A 17,344-nucleotide genomic window follows, 5' to 3' on the forward strand; every position below is an offset into this window, starting at 1 on the left:
TTGTTGCACTTACACGGACCAAACAATGATGGTGTCTGTTTCCTCATATGTGGCACACATGCATACAAGCATGCCTCCCTCCCCCCATAAAAGTTTAGTGATGTGAGTCTGTATTACCTTACAGAAATGTTGAATTTAAAAAAAACAAAAAAGAGAGAGAAACCAAAGCCTTTTGGAAATTCACAGTGAAAGTAGATAGATCACCATCTCTATCACTGTATGAATCCAAGCATTCTTTCTTCCTTTTTTCATGTTGATTATCTAAAATGAAATGTGAAACTGATTGTATAATTATAGTGTGACTGGTAGCGTGCTTCATTGTAAAGGTTGCCAGACACTTTCATAATAAGATTCTGTTTTCTGTTGCTTATGATAATATCAAACATGAATTGTTTGAGCTGAAAAGTTCCATACGAGGTTCCTGAGTGAGGAAGAATTTTGGGGGAGAAATTTCATTATTTCCATGAACAAGACTAGAGAAAAATACATTGTTATGCCTATTGAAAAACCAGTTCTAATGATCTTTTCACAGGCGTGCTCTATCATCCCAATGGATTGACGCAGCGAAAAAATTGGGAGCTTGGGAGAGCCTTTGTGTCGGGATTGTACCTTTTGTCAATTCAGTGAAAATGAATACTTATAAGCGTTTGGGCTTTATTTCAGCATTTTCAGGCTAAACCTTTTCAATTAACTGTTCTAAAATGTCACATATGAAAATATTCTGATGGTCACCAGCAATCTGGATTCTGTGCATCTTATCTACTGTGCATCGAATGCGTTATTCGCTTACATTAGATGTCTGTTACTGATCCTTCACACTATTGATTTGTGGTCTTTCTCCTCTAAAAATTGTCAGGACAGCAGCAACCAGAGCTGAAGTTTCTGAGGTATTCCCCCACATAATTCCCTAAACACTCTTTTGTGGCCTGACCTTGACCCTCTAAATGATGCTGATCAGTATCAGAAACCTGTACCCACAAGACTTATTACCATATACAATAAACCCTCAATTTAACGGACTAATAAGAGAGAACATTTTCCATTCTAAAGAGATGGTATCAAGTGCCCACCCACCCCATGTCAGGCTCCTGCAGCCCCAATTACCCCCACCCCACCAAAAAAATGCCAATGACTCATCAGAGCCACCACCACTGGAGCTGGAGTTGCTGCTGGAGAATTCAAAGCTGGAGACGATGATGACGCCAGCATGGCTTGGAGCCCTGCCACTGCCAGAGCTGGAGACTCTGCCGTGGCTGCGGCTTGGCGCCCCATCGTGGCTGGAGATGCCGCCGCGGCTTGGAGGAGCTGCCATCACTGCTGGAGCTGCAGTATGCTCCTCCCACCAGGGATGGGGCATTGTATGCAAGTGTCATCTGCCCATGTACTCACCTCACCCCGGTGGGAAGAACACAGGGCAGCTCCGGCAGCTGTCCAGACCGTGGCAGAGGGTCCAGCTGCGGCAGCTCCTCCAGTGTGGCTAGAAGGCAATCTCTCCCGCCACAGTAGCAGCAGCTCTGTCAGCATTGGTAGGTTGCCTTAGACCCCTTTTTTGGGATGTGGGAGGTTTGGTGGGTTTAGTATTTTATGGATCCCAGCAGACTTTGGAAATAACGGGGAGAAGGTGGTGGGCATCTGTTGTTCTCAAAGCCCACTAAACCGGGGTCTGTTAAATCGAGAGTTTATTGTGTGTAATACTTGATAGCAACATAAACTATTGCTAATGGCATCCAAGCTATATTTAAATAGCTAGGTGTTCTTGTGTTTACCAGGTGTGTGGTGTCTTTAATGTGGTGAGTGGAGATTTTACAGGGGATTTTTTTCTACTAGTATTGAACTTCTGTTTCTGATGGATATGTTGGCTCTATATATCAAAGCATGTACATCTTAACTGAAATTTCAGTCTGCTTGCTCAGGAGTAAGAGAGCCTTTGCTCCATTGATTAGTGATAAAGGAAGACGTGGTATTTTCTTGAAAATGATAATAAATGCACAGTCTTAAGAATATACCGAAGACGAGATTATGAATGTGACTGGGGCCTTCACAATTAAAGCCTTTGAAAAGTAGATAGACCATTTTAAATTTTATCACTCACTTATAAAAGTATTTATTTTTTACTGGGGATTATTATTGTGTTCACCAATGTACCTTGTAAGTTTTCTTTTAAAAAGAGAACTATTGAAAAATGGAAAATTTTGTAATAATAAACCCATTGTATTATCTTCTAAGTAAACAGAGCAAGCTAGGTATAGTATGACCAGGAGAGATGGCTGAAACTGAACCAATACAGCGCTGTGTTCTCAAAGAACTGCAATCACTGAAAAAGATCTGTTGAGCGACTTATTAAAAAGGAATTCCTCTAATGGAGCTCTGTGGTCACAAGGGCATGTACCACTCTTGCAAAGTCATCACAGATTTAAAAAATAAAAGGGGTCAGGGGTGCAGTCTGTGTAACAAAATTTTCATACCTGGTCTGATAACTTGACTAACTAGCCTGGTTGTCTGCATGTTTGTGTACATAACCCTAACAAAATAAAGTAACAAATCAGTTGGTCTTTTTTTCTTTTTCTGTCTATTGGTGTAAACTAAATAGTTATTTAGAAGTTTGCACTGTATCAGTGAGCTACTAAGGAGAAGAACAAAGCTGAAGAGACGAGTTACTTGTTCTGCGTGTCATGTTAATGGTCATTCTTATCTCTGTGGAGAGTATGTTCCATGGTCTAGTGCCAGCTGCTGTAGAAGTTGTTCCCCTTCATTCACAAGGCTCTCCTTGTTGGCTGGCAGTTGTTACATTCCACTTGAATTAAATTATTTTTGGGGGTCCAGGTAGAAGGCAATTTCTCAGACAGCTTGGAAATGCCCTAGAGGGCGTTGAATGTCTCCTCAGAGATCCTAAACTAAATTATTCTCAGTGGGGAGCCATTGCAGAGTACACCACCAGTGTTCTATTCTTATCTCAATTTGTATAACTTAGCTCATGGCTGCTGTGCTTTTCCCAGCTGTGAGCATTCATATTTTGAAAAGGTTTGAAGAGAATAGGGATACCCTCTCTTCTGTGAAATTTTAGCGAGTAGATAGTTTGGTCTGATTGACTTATAACACATTTTTGCCACCTTGTATGTATGAAATCATGAGGAAATATCGTTCTGTTTTTGTTCTGAATAATGCTTTTAATTTGGTTGGGTCATCTAGAGCCCAGGATAGGCATTCATTTATATGTGTATCTAAATCTAAGTTATCAGCAACAAATCATGGGGATCACATATAGACTATCAAGGGAATACTCGTGGTCAGAGAAAATTAAGGTTCTTAACCTCACTTGCTACCTCATAGTAAGTCCACTCAAGCTACTGTAGTAAATATCTTACCAAAGACAGCTGTGATCCTAAACTTTAGAAGAGCTCATTTGAAAAAAAGTGAGGATGCTATTCGAAGTCCTTAAAGACAGAAAGGAGGACATTTATACAATAAAAATATTGTAATGGAGTTGCACACAACATGAATGTCTGTAGATAAAGAAGATGTAGTATTCATCCAAGAGTTCTGACAGAACTTGAAAACTAAGTCATCTCAAGCTGAGCTATTAACAAAAACATGTTATAGCTCATAAAATAGTTTGCGGATTAGAAATCTCTCAACCCCTCCCCAAATGATATATTTTAGTTTGATGAAGAGGCAGTACAGTGTAGAATCCTGTGAGACCTTCAGATGGACTTCAGGCCTTATTAGAAAGGAACAATTGGAGTAATTTCAGTGTTGTACTGTTATATCTAGGTCTGTCATGCAGATAACCCAGTATACCAATGTGGTAAAACTGAAGAGAAGTGAATTTGCGTGAGCATCAATGTGTGACTTCTGTTACCACAAAGAGGCTCTCTTTCTGTGTTACCACTACTGTCTTTGTGTTATGGTTTGCTGTGAACCCTAGGTGCAAAGTATTCAGGATGCTGGCAAATGTTACATGTGGTAGCAAAATCAAAATTCCTGTTTGAATGATTTCACCTAGAAATAGATGATTGGAGAGAAAATGATGGTTGAAGTGTACTGCCTCGAGTGTTGGCTTTTTCTCAAGACAGAACTATACTATTTTCAAAGATGGTCTCTTCTCTAAAGGAGGCATTGATAACTTATATTGGCCTGGGCTCAGTTGTTCTGTGCCACCCCCTAGCAGCTAGTAGGAACTAGAATCTATTGAACAGGTGGCAGCTCCAATATTTTTAAGAGCTTTTAGCTCTTAAGTGGGTGTCCTGAGATCAAACTCTGCTTTAAGGGGCAGGAGGTAATGGCGTGGGCACTTTTTAGAGATTGTTGCTGAGGCAGATCTCTCTTATATTTGTTTGGCATTTGCTATGAAGTACAAAGTTGCTTGCAGTGATTTGGTTCTTGGATCCATATTTTGATACTGCAGATTGGATTTATAGATTGGTTTACTATACAGATTTGTTGGAGGTGAATAAGAAGTTTGGATGACTGTGGTGTCGGAGTTTCTCCTCACATCTTTTGCTGTCCTCTAGGAATTTTTTGGACTGGATAGATGGGTTTTGCATGATTAGTATTCTAGTCTTCTGTTTCTGAAATTCATCTACCAGTTTTCATCAGTGAATCTGCATAATTTTCTCTAAAGAGAAATACCATGTTCTGGAATGCGTTACCCAACCTTTCACGTTTTCCACTGACAGAATCATGGAAAGGCAGCAACCAGTGAAGTGCCCTCTACTTGGAATTTTGATTCAGCTGTGCCCAGGATCATTAGCAGAGTACTCTGTCTTAGAACAAGCAGAGTTCCAAATAGCAAAACCGTTCAGGTTTTTGAAATTGGTTCAGAAAAGGAAGTCAGTCAACCTAAACAGACCCCTAAAGATCTACCCATGAGAAAAAGATAAATGGTCTTCTCTGTTTTTTTCTTGTTTTGTAAATGTTTGTATAGAGATGAGAAATTACAAATACAATGCAAATATTAAGAGGAACTGCTCTTGCTGTTTCAACAAAGTTACAAAAATATTGCTCCACACAAACAGCGATCATAGAACACGGGTACATTGCTTGAGCCTCAGCATCTCTTTCATTGCAAATTAAGCAGTAAGAAGGGCAGTACAAAGAACTGAGTATATGGGAAACCTTAATCTTCTTTGGCTATGTCTACACTAGCCCTGCCCTTTCAAAAGGGGATGCTAATGAGACACTTTGGATATGCTAATGAGGCACTGCAATGGATATGCAGCACCTTATTAGCATAATGGTGGCCACAGCACTTCCAAAGTGCTGCTTTCGATTGTGCGTGGCTCGTCTTTTCTAAAGGACCCCTCGTACTTTGAAATCCCCTTATTCCTATTTGCTTAAAGGAATAAGGGGATTTCGACATGTGTGGAGTCCTTTCAAAAAGGACCCCGTGCAGAGGAGCCGCATGCAATCGAAAGCGGAACTTTTGAAGTGCTGTGGCCGCCATTATGCTACTGAGACACTGCATATTCATTCCAGTGCCTCATTAGCATATCCCAAAGCATCTCATTAGCATCCCCCTTTTGAAGGGGAGGGGGCTAGTGTAGGCGTAGCCTTTGTGAGCTTGAGGGATAAGGCATAAGATTTTTGAAAATGTTCATCCAGCTTTTTATTATTGCTAAATGTTTGTATTATGATAGTACCAAAAGAAAGATTAAAGTCTCCATTTTGCTGGGCACTCCATAAACATAGGTAGTCTTCCCCAGAAAAGTTATAATTTTAAAAAAAAAGATTGGTTTTGTAGATTTTACATTTTCGTGATGTTATACAGCTGCCAAGAGAACCTGGTTTCACAGCTGTCTGATTGTATTTCTGCTTGAGATTCCTTAGCAAACTTGCACTTCCAAGAATGTGCAAAAGGCACTCTTGGTCACTGTTATATTGCTATGCATTAAAAGCTCTGTTTTCCCCACGTTTATGATATAAACTAGTATTTAAGATACCACGGTTGGTTGTTAACTTATTTCCAGTATTGCCTACAAAGTGCCTGTCCAAATACAAAAAAGGTGGCCTACGCTTTGCCTTGAAGAACTTGCACACTAAAGAGAGAAAAGATGGAATAACAGGGAGGTTTGTAGCTTTGCAGCTAGCCTATACAGTGGTGGTGCTCTTTGACAAGCAACTATAAATACTACACCTTATTTCTTAAGTTTTCCTTCCTTATGTGTTCAGAGGTGTATAAACTTAGCTTAGTGACATAATGATCAATAAAAACATATTGTGAAAGGCACTCAACTAATAGAGTGAAGATACACAGTGCTGGGTACCACAAAGGGTAAAAAGTGACAGAGGCTAGGTTTATGCTAGAGCTATATCATGATGATTATATCATTCATAAGTGTGATAAATCCATAGCTTTGAGTGACAATAGTTATACTACCTAATGCTCTGTGTTGACAATTATACATTGACAGGAGACCAGTTGTCGCCTCCTGGGAGATGGATTAACTATGCCAATGGCAGAAATGCTTCCTTTTAGGTAGTAGTGTCCCCTAAAGCACTACAGAGGTGCAGCTGCAGTGCCATAGGTGAAGATAAGACCAGACAAAAATGAGCTTTTTAAGGATGTGCATTGGTGACATTGGGGGGATAATGAGGGGAGTCAAGCTGCAGGTGACCCTGCACCAAGATTTTATCACTCTTCTAGTCTTTTTTCCTATAAACCCTGGTTACCGTCTTGCTGAGAGCATAGTTTAAACATAATGGAGTTGTACAATGGTAACTCAGGGCATAATTGGACCTGCCAAACCTTTATAACTGGGAATGATGCATAATACAAGAAAATAATGTTTTGTTTTCCCATATCGACTTAGGCTATGTCTAGATTACAACCAGAAGTCCTGTAGCATCTTTTAGACTAACAGGTATTAAGGAACATAAGTTTTCATGGGCAAAAACCCACTTCATCAGATGTATGAGGGGGTGGGTTCCAGAGGAGGTTTTAAATATATGGGCTTATGAAAAGGAGAGTGTCTCAGTCAAAGGGAGGGCCAGAGTTGGCAAGGTCTGTTCAGTCACAGAGCAAGTGGCCTATTATCAGTAGCTAATGTGGAGGTCTGAACATCAACAGCAGAGAAACTGTTTTTGTGATTGGGCAGCCATTCCCAGTCTCTGTTCAATCCTTGGTTGATGGTGTCAAATTTTCATGCTGAAAGTCAGTCTTTGCTCATGAAAGCTCACGCTCAAAACTTTTCTGTTAGTCTATAAGGTGCCACAGGACCCTTCATTGCTGTTACAGATCCAGACTAACACAGCTACCCTTCTGATACATAAATTTTTGGGACTTTTTCATTTTGATGTTTTAAAAATGAAAGCTTTTTGCTTTGATATTTTAATATTTTCTCCTGCTGACTTTTAGACTTCTCATGTATTCAGAGAAATTAGTAAACATTTTAGATGGCCATTAGTAATTTCTAGTAATAAACGTAGGTGCAAGATTTTTAGTCACGTATTAATTTTCCCCTTGCTTAATTAAAGCCACCCTTAACATGAATACATTCTTTCAGATATTTATTGTCTTTAATGATGCAAGCAGGGTCACATCAGTCCCTCCGTATGCTCCTGATGAAGTCATTTTTAAAAATATTAAAATAGAAATTTTAAAAATCTTGCCTCCATTAACCTGTGAAGTCAAGGTTTTCAGGTCCCACAATTAAATCTTTCTGATGAGCTGTAGAGGAAGCCTCTGGAACAGGCGAAACATACTTAGCATGGTGTTCAATATTTTACTGGAAAACAGAGATACAAGTATGGTGTTAAGTATCAGAGGGGTAGCCGTGTTAGTCCGGATCTGTAGCAGCAACGAAGGGTCCTGTGGCACCTTATAGACTAACAGAAAAGTTTAGAGCATGAGCTTTCGTGAGTTAACTCACTTCTTCAGATGCTGGTCCTGGAAATCTGCAAGGCCAGGTATAAATAGGCCAGAGCAAGGCTGGGGATAATGAGGTTAGCTCAGGCAGGCAGGCTGAGTTGTATTGTCATCAGTAGATCTGGAGGTGTGAACTCCAAGAGAGGGGAAGCTGCTTTTGTATTTAGCCAGCCATTCACAGTCTTTGTTTAATCCTGAGCTGAGGGTATTGAATTTGCAGATGAATTGTAGCTCAGCAATTTCTCTTTGGAGTCTGTTCTTGAAATTTCTTTGCTGCAGGATAGCTACTTTTAAATCTGCTACTGTGTGTCCTGGGAGATTGAAGTGCTCTCCTATGGGTTTTTGTATATTGCCATTTCTGATGTCTGATTTGTGTGCATTTATTCTTTTGCGTAGAGACTGTCCAGTTTGTCCGATGTATATGGCAGAGGGGCATTGCTGGCACATGATGATGGCATAAATTACATTGGTAGATGTGCAGCTGAATGAGCCCACGATGGTGTGGCTGATCCGGTTAGGTCCTGTAATGATGTTGCTGGTGTTTATATGTGGGCAGAGCTGGCAACAAGGTTTGTTGCATGGATGGGTCCCTGAGATAGAGTGACTGTGGTGCGGTGTATAGTTGCTTGTTAGGATTTGTTTTAGGTTGGCAGGTTGTCTGTGAGCAATGATAGGTCTGCCTCCCAAGGCCTGTGAAAGTGTGGGATCGTTGTCCAGGATGGGTTGTAGATCCCTGATGATGCGCTGTGGAGGTTTTAGCTAAGGACTGTAGGTGATGGCTAGTGGTGTTCTGTTGGTTTCTCTCTTGGGCTTGTCCTGTAGTAGGAGGCTTCGTGGCCCACATCTGGCTCTGTTGATTTGTTTTCTCACTTCCTCAGGTGGGTATTGCAGTCTCAAGAATGCTTGGTGCAGATCCTCTAGGTGTTTGTCTCTGTCGGAGGGGTTGGAACAAATGCGGTTATATCTAAGTTCTTGGCTGTAAACGATGGATCGTGTGGTGTGTCTGGGGTGGAAGCTGGAGGCATGAAGGTAGGCGTAGCGGTCAGTGGGTTTACGGTACAGGGTGGTACTGATGTGTCCATTGTGTATAAGCACGGTAGTGTCAAGGAAGTGGATCTCCTGTGTAGATTGGTCCAGGCTGAGCTTGATGTTGGGGTGGAAGTTGTTGAAGTCCCGGTGGAATTCCTTCCCATGGGTCCAGATGATGAAGATGTCGTCAGTGTAGCATAAATAGATGTATGTAAAAGTATGGTGTTAATGTTTTAAGTTTGTCCTTTAAATTAGCATGATCAGCAAAGATGAAACCAGATTTTCTATGTTGTTGTGAGTAAAAGCTGACTGACTGCCAGGTACGAGGAAATCAAAGAAGTCCTATTTGAGTTTTTGTCTCTTAAAAATATGGTAGTAATTTACTTGTTGTGTTCTGCTGATGTAAATAAATGTGAGAGCTCATCTTTACTGGTTTGTAATTGTCAGCAGAGCTTGCCCTGACTTTACCTACTGAACTGCATATACTCAGTAATATAAGCTATGTTTAGATTGATGAGATCTGTTGGCAAAAGGTATTCAAATTGCATAGTTCTGTCAGAACAGGCTTTCCTGAGATTTGGGCTGTCCACATTGGGTCAAATGTCTGGAAAAACCCCTCTGCCGAGCAACAAGGGTGACCGGGATATCAGCAGAAGGCAGAAGCAGACCTCCAGGCTCCCAGCAGAGGACTGCAGTCTAGACACAGCCAAGTAATATTACCTGAATAATTTCGTCTGTATGAAAACAAAAAAGCAGTAAAGTAGCACTTTAAAGTGCTCACCTAATAAATTATTTTGTTAGCCTTTAAAGTGCTACTTTACTGCTTTTTTTTGTTTTGATAGTGTATAGACTAGCACGGCTTTCTTTGTCTGTGTGATATCCAGAGCCCAATGTGGCTGTAGCAACACTACAAGCAATGTACACAGCATAGTTAAATGAACCCAGAAGTCACTGTGAGGGGTTATCAATGGGTCTTTATAGTGTAATGTGTACTCCATTTTTTTTTACAGTTTATTTTAAAAAGTTTTAAGCTCAAATGTGTGGTTTTTTTTTTTAACATTAAAGATGGCGGATGGTTATGACTTTTACTGACATCAGTGGAAGAGTATAATCATTTTTGTGGATGTTCATGAAATGCTGTTACCATGTTTGAAGTCAATGGTATAGCATTTACCGTTTAATCATGTATTGTGATTTACATAGACATAGTAAGGTAAATTTAGACAAAGTTTGTCATACAGTCCCTGAAATATTGTTACCTTTTAACACTTAGGAAACTTTTGTTACAATTGGCTAAAATGAAAAAGTGCATGAATATTATTAGGTGCAGAAACACACATATATAATATTTTTGCTTGTAAAAGTGGCTTGTTTATCAGATTGTAATTACTTGCAGGTTATTAATTCTATTAGCTTGTTCGTCAGCTACCCATTTGCTAAAGCATCCATAATCAAGCATTTCCCCTTTTTTCACAGGAACAGTAATTGGTGTTGTCATATACACTGGAAAAGAGACTCGAAGTGTAATGAACACATCCAATCCAAAGAACAAGGTAGGTTGGCATAACTAGAATTACTTTTTGTTAGATATGTTTTACTAACTTTTTTTTTATTTTTTCTTTCCAAAATACTAAATTAGATAAATAAAACAGTTCACTACATTGGTAAACATAAGTGTTGGCTTAATTTTAAATTTATGTTGCAAATTAATTCTTTCTACTGGCTGTGTCTTTCTTATGTATATTATAAATTGCTCTCAGTCTCATTTCAGAAATACATGTTGAAATGACTAGCTAAAAATGAAATTATGGTGGCCTTAAAGCAGTAGAACAAGGGTAATGAATGTCTGAAGTATAGTTTTAGACACTCATCCTTCAAAAGCATCCCTGGGCACCTCTCCCTCAGCTTGCACTTCACTTAAAGTCAGATCACTGTTTCGGTGGGACTATGTGTGGGAAAAAAGAATGCACAATGTGGAAGTCATTGCAGTAGTTTTAGTTGAGAACACTGAAGTCCAGAGAAAATGCTGAACTAATGTAACATTAGAATGTTATTGATTAATTAGACTTAGTAAGATTGTTTTGTGAATGACAGAAAGTCCTCCCTCAAGACGTTGCCTCCAAAGATGTCAGGTGAAGAAGTTGAATGTTCTGTGAATGGCCTCATGACTCCTGTAACTTTTAAAAGTTGATAGCGGAAGCACCTGTTTACTGAATGAGTCTGCTGTAAGGCAGAAAGGGATAATTTTAAAATGTTGAATGCCAAGTAATTTTATTTTTAGTTTAAAAAAAATTAAAAATCTAAAATATCTAGGTTTGAGAAAAGAGAAGCAGAAGGCCACCTCATATTAATTGTTTCTCATAGCTCAATGATGGAATTATTGATAGAGGCTGTTCGTGAGGCTATCTTAGGCAATGTGACTCTCAGTATTTTAGTTACAGAGGTTCTTATACATTATCATATGGCCATCAAGGCCAAGCAAAATAATCACAATCTTGAAACATTGCTATTTTATTATTATAGAAAAGAAAACATTATACCAAACAGAAATGACAGAATGCAAATAACAAACTGGTGATTTCCATTACGATTTCTTCTGCATGAGACCATTTAGCAGCAATTATACCTTTGAGTATGGACCATCTTTTGCAATTTTTTTTTTATTTGTAAGTGAAAACCAAATAATCTTGTTTCCAAAATAATTGTGAATCCAGTCTTAGTAAATTATTAGACAGCCTGGCAAAATAATTTAAGACCATGTGGATCCTTTTGGGCTAGTTATAATAGGAGGTCATTTAATTGGGTAAAATGATTCTTAACTAAATCCTGTGAAATAAAATATTTAAATCAATTAGAAAAAGCCAGTAAGGAGCTGTTCTGAGACAGGTAATCAAGCAATATTAAGAACTTGAAATCCCACTGCGTTTCAGTGTTTAGACTCCACCTTCACGCCAGGAATAAGTACTTTAACCTTTTGGTGATTAACAGGAGAAACAGTTAATATTTTAAATTACAATTGCATTTCAATATTCCAACAAAATCATAACAAGACTATTAAACTTAACGCATTTATTAACTTGCTCTCACCAGTTCATGTTGAAGTTTGGGGAAGTTTTCTTGGCATTGATTGTTTCTGGAGCCTTTTTCAGTTCTTAGTAGCTTATAGTAGATTGCTTGTAGAGACAGGGTGTGTTGTTGAATGTTTGCTGTTTAAACAGAGTTTTGCTTTTGTGTGTGTACATGAGTGAGAGCAGTGTGGAGGGTTGCTCTCTCTCTCTCTCACTCTCTTCTCCTTCCTATTTCCCTGAAATTATAGGAAAACACACATCGTTCAAGTTCGTTTAGTTTCGCATTTGTAGTTTGCTGGCTCAGTATCTTCAGAGGTTGCCTTAGGTTCCTTTTTGATATGATGCATATGTCCTTTATCTAGAACTTGCAACTTCCAATTGCTTTTGTTCTTCTGATGGTAAAATCATAGATAACCTTTTAGCTTGTCATAGAAAAACATCTGAATGAAAATATTTTCCTCAATTTTGCTGAAGTAAAAGTAGAAATAAAATTTGGTTTTCAAGAAGTCTAAACACCTCTATGTTAGGGAAGTTAAAACATAATAGTTTTAACTGGTACAGCTGGGGGTTGCTCTAGCCCTGCAGGGCTGCTGCAGGTGGGGGGCACACCATCCAGGCTGGAGTAGCTTTGTGCATGGCAGCCCCAAGAGGTTGTGGGGAAGGGCAGCTGCCGTGGACTGGAACTGTTCTGGCCAAGCTGGAGTGCCACTGTCCTGTGGCTCTTCTGGGACTACTTTGTGAGGTGGATTAGGAGGTGAAGAGGTACTTGAGCACTGCGAGTAATTAATTATTTTTTTCCATTAAGGTACATGTTTTATACTTAAGTTTCTTGCATTAATAATTGGTTTAATAAGGTCATTAGATTTCAGGATGGTGCATATATCGTTTTACCATTTACATAGCAATGATATTAGGAAGTTATGTTAGTTAACGTATTTACAAGTATGCATTTTACCAAGAAATTGGTCATTGCAACATTTAAATAATAAACAAAAGATTTAATATTTCCAATAACACAAGTTTTTCTTCGAGTTTTAAAGACTTAAACAGGGATTTTTCATTTAATAGAAAAGTGTTTGTATGAGGCCACTTTACTCCGAGCTTTATTTTTTTCTTACAGTTAGTTTAGTTCCTAAAGCATGAATATTTTACATAGGTTTATGTCTAAGGGCATAGGCCTACAGTTACCTGTCCTTGGTAGATAGAAATAGAAAACTCCTGGAATTTCTCTGATCACCTGTGATATTTTGTAACATAATAAGATAAATATACTGTCTATAGTTATATTTCCATTTATTGTGGCTATAATTTACCTTAGCTATCTCTTAATATTCAGTAGATGCTGATGAGTTTGTAATGTAAATAAGTTATATAACTCTATTTTTTGTATTGATATTGAAATTTCCTTTTCATAATGCACGCCAGCTGCAATGGTTATAGAATATTACTCTCTCCATTTTTGTCTGAGTGTTTTTATTGAAATATTTTGTTCATAAGTTAGTCTAATAAAATTTTAGTACCATTATAGACAAGAAAAATCTCTCCTACCTCACTTTTCAGTATAAAATTCATACACTACTTCATATTGGGAGTGCTATTAAGAAAATAATTAAAAGCAGTCTAGATGACTTAGGTGTTAAAATTTTGATTTAAGCTGTTTTCTCAGACAAAATACAGCATACAGTGCTGGCAGGCAAGATGTTAGATATGTACAGTCCTTTAAGAAAAACTACATTTACACAGAAACTCAGGTTAAGATCATTCCTTTTCCTCCTGCATGATATAGTGTGGAGTTATGGTAAAGTGCAGGCCTGCCAACAGAGGGGGGCAAAGTGCACTTTGTGGGACTCTAAATCGATGCCTGGCACTGGTCCTCACCCTCGGTGCCTCAGAAGAACAAGAGGCAAGAAAGTGGCAGATCTCCCACTTACAAGTCTAGGGAGTCAGCAGTAGTTAGACCCAAGCAAGGTCACTACATTTCAGGACCACAGCCACAAGACCATGCATCAATGCCTGCTGGCACCCAGTGGTCTCAGTGACCTGGAGCTCACTTCAACACGGGAAGCATTCCAGACTGCACAGAAGCTCTTGCACACTGTGGAACTGTTCTCTGCACTGAGAAATGGGAAATCACTTAAACATATGCCATCCCAGCTTCCATCCTGGGAAAAGCTGGCCATGACGGCACATCCCCCAATAGTGAGCCATGGCACACTCGTCTCACCTCCATGTCTCAGCCTTAAAGATCAAGGAGTCCCAGACAGGTCCTGTCAGGCCAGAGGAGTACATCATCTCCATGGTCCTTGGCGTCAAAAGCCTTGGAGTCAGAATCTGACTCTTACCACTGTAGCAGGACCCGTAGAAAAAGTAGGGGATCTTCTTCGAGAAGATCCATTTCTCACACAATGCAGAGGTTGGTTCAGTGGCAGCTAGCACTCCAGTGGCTCTTCTAGACCTCCTGGACCTTCCACCAGGGTCCAGATTTTCATTCCAAGGCAAGTGTCAGTAGCATCAGTCACCTTTGTCCCATTGACATAGTAGTAGGCATCCTTCAGTCTGCATAGATTATGGATCGCGCCCTTTATAGTTTCAATTGAGGACTTCATTTACAGCGTCTACTGTGACTATGAAGACCCACACGAGAGTGACAGCCCTTGCTGCATCTCTTGCAGATGATGTGGTTGTCTGGCAAGTCCTTAGTGTGCTTTCTGTGCACTCACTTCTCCTCTGCTAGCTGTCTGATCCTCATCTCGCCATTCTGAAGGCCCTTGTGTAACCCCTGCCTCCATCTGCTGCAGTCGTCTGCTAGTTCTTCCCAGTTGTCCAGCTCGATGTCTACCTCTCTGAGGTCTCTCTTGCAGACATCTTTGTAGCGCAACTGGGGGCGTCCGGGACGTCTTTTGCCAGAGGCTAGCTCACCATACAGGATGTCTTTTGGAATCCTTCCATCATGGAACGTGATGGCCTCCGTGGCCAAGCCAGCGGAGCCGACGCTGCCTGAGGAGGGTGTGCATGGTTGAGATTCCAGCTTGCTCGAGGATGGCGGTGTTGGTCACTCTGTCCTTCCATGATATTCCAAGAATGCGCCTGAGGGAGCGCAAGTGGAAGACATTCAGCCTATTTTCCTGGCGGGCATACAGGGTCCAAGTCTCGCTGCCATAAAGGAGGGTGCTGAGGATGCAGGGCTCTGTAGACTTGCATTTTGGTGTGAGTGTACAGCTTGTTGTTATTCCACACTCTCTTGCTGAGTCTGGACAGAGTTGTGGCCGCTTTTCCGATCCTCCTATTTAGCTCAGTGTCCAATGACAGGGTGTCAGCAATGGTGGACCTGAGGTAAACGAACTCGTGGACGACCTCTAACGTATAGTAGTCAGTGCTGATTGATGGGGATTCAGCAACATCCTGACCAAGTACATTCGTCTTCTTTAGGCTGATGGTAAGCCCAAAGTCCTTGCATGCTTTGGAGAACTGATCCAGCAGTTTTTGAAGCTGGTCTTCTGTGTGAGACACTACAGCAGCATCGTCTGCGAACAGCATGTCTGTGATGAGGACTTCCTGCACCTTAGACTTAGCTTTCAGCCTTTCAAGATTAAACAGTTTCCCATCAGATCTTGTGTGCAGCAAGATGCCCTCTGTTGAAGATCCAAAGGCATGCTTCAGGAGGAGTGCGAAGAAGATCCTGATCAATGTTGGAGCAAGCACGCGTCCTTGTTTGACACCTATCCTGATTTTGAAAGCATCTGATAATGTGCCGTCATATTGGATGGTTCCTCTCATGTCTTCCTGGAACGACTGGATCATCTTGAGTAACCGTGGAGGACAGCCTATCTTGTGGAGCAGTTTGAACAGACCATCCCTGCTGACCAAGTCAAAGGCCTTGGTCAGGTCAATGAAGGCTATGTAGAGTGGCTTCCTCTGCGCCCTGCACTTCTCCTGCAGCTGCCTTAGAGAGAAGACCATGTCAACGGTAGACCTCTCTGCGCAGAATCCGCACTGCGATTCGGGGTACACCCTCTCAGCAATCTTCTGGAGTCTGCCAAGGATGATGTGAGTGAACAGTTTACCAGTGACGCTTAGGAGGGAGATTCCACGGTAGTTGTTGCAGTCACTTCTGTCTCCTTTGTTCTTATGCAATGTTACAATGTTAGCGTCGCGCATATCCTGTGGAACCTCTCCCTCTTTCCAGCACAGGCACAGTAGCTCATGTAGGGGTTCCAAGAGTGAGTCTGCGGCACACTTGATTACCTCTGGTGGTATACCATCCTGACCAGGGGCCTTTCCTGCTGCAATGCTGTCGATGGCTCTCTTCAGTTCATTCACAGTCGGTTCTTGATCCAGTTCATCCATTACTGGTAGGAGTTCGACGGCATCGAGGGCTGCGTCAACCACAACGTTCTCGCGTGAATACAGCTCGGAGTAGTGCTCAACCCAGCGCTCCATCTGTTTGGCTTTGTCAGCGATGACTTCACCAGATTTGGATTTCAGAGGTGCCATCTTGTTCTGGGTGGGTCCTAATGCCTTCTTCATACCCTCGTACATTCCTCTGAGATGACCAAAGTCAGAACAGGTCTGGATGCTGCTGCATAGCTGGAGCCAGTGGTTGTTGGCACAGCGCCTGGCTGTCTGCTGTACTGTTCTTCTGGTCGCTCTAAGTGCTTGCTGGGTACTCTGGCTCGGTGAGCGTTTGTACTCCAGGAGTGCAGCGCGCTTCTTTTCAATGACTGGAATCATCTCATCGGAGTTAGCTTCGAACCAGTCATTCGTGTTTCTAGCTCTTCTTCCAAACACCGACAAGGCCATGTTGTAAACTGTTTCCCTCAGATGTTGCCATTTGGATGTCACATCGGCGCCCCCAGGGCCGCTGCACAGATTTTCCCGGAGTGTCTCTCTGAACTTTTCAGCTTTCTCCAAGTTTGCCATCTTTCTGGCATCAATGCGGGGCCTTCCAGCGGGTTTAGAGCGGTACAGCTTCTTGGGTCTCAGCTTGAGCTTGGAGCAAACTAGCGAGTGATCTGTATCACAGTCAGCGCTATGATAGCTGCATGTCAGAAGGACATTTTTGAGGTTATTATGCCTAGGGATGACCACGTCTAGTTGATGCCAGTGCTTCGAGCGTGGGTGTCTCCACGACACTCTGTGCTGTGGCTTCATTTGGAAGAATGTGTTTGTGATGCACAGATTGTGGTACGTGCACAGTTCAAGGAGACGCTGTCCATTTTCATTCATTTTTCCCACACCGAAGTGTCCTAAGCAGGAAGGCCGTGAGGCCCAATCAGCTCCAACTCTTGCATTGAAGTCACCCAAGATGTACAGTTGTTCACAAGCAGGTATATGCGCTACAGCAGCACTAAGCACGTCATAGAACTTGTCTTTTACTTCTGGT

General features: G+C 41.1%; 1 protein-coding gene across 7 annotated transcripts in view; it reads left to right on the forward strand.

Moving 5' to 3' along the window:
• ATP9B (ATPase phospholipid transporting 9B (putative)) overlaps window positions 1-17,344 on the forward strand; it is a 332,144-nt gene that overhangs the window by 157,464 nt on the left and 157,336 nt on the right. For all 7 annotated transcript variants that reach the window (XM_074987543.1, XM_074987544.1, XM_074987549.1 and 4 more), the window contains exon 11: window positions 10,370-10,446. In XM_074987543.1, coding sequence (XP_074843644.1) covers window positions 10,370-10,446 — 77 coding nt within the window. The remainder of the gene's footprint in view (window positions 1-10,369; window positions 10,447-17,344) is intronic.

The sequence above is a fragment of the Carettochelys insculpta genome, chromosome 2, assembly GCF_033958435.1.
Source record: "Carettochelys insculpta isolate YL-2023 chromosome 2, ASM3395843v1, whole genome shotgun sequence".
Classification (NCBI taxonomy): Eukaryota; Metazoa; Chordata; order Testudines; family Carettochelyidae; genus Carettochelys; species Carettochelys insculpta.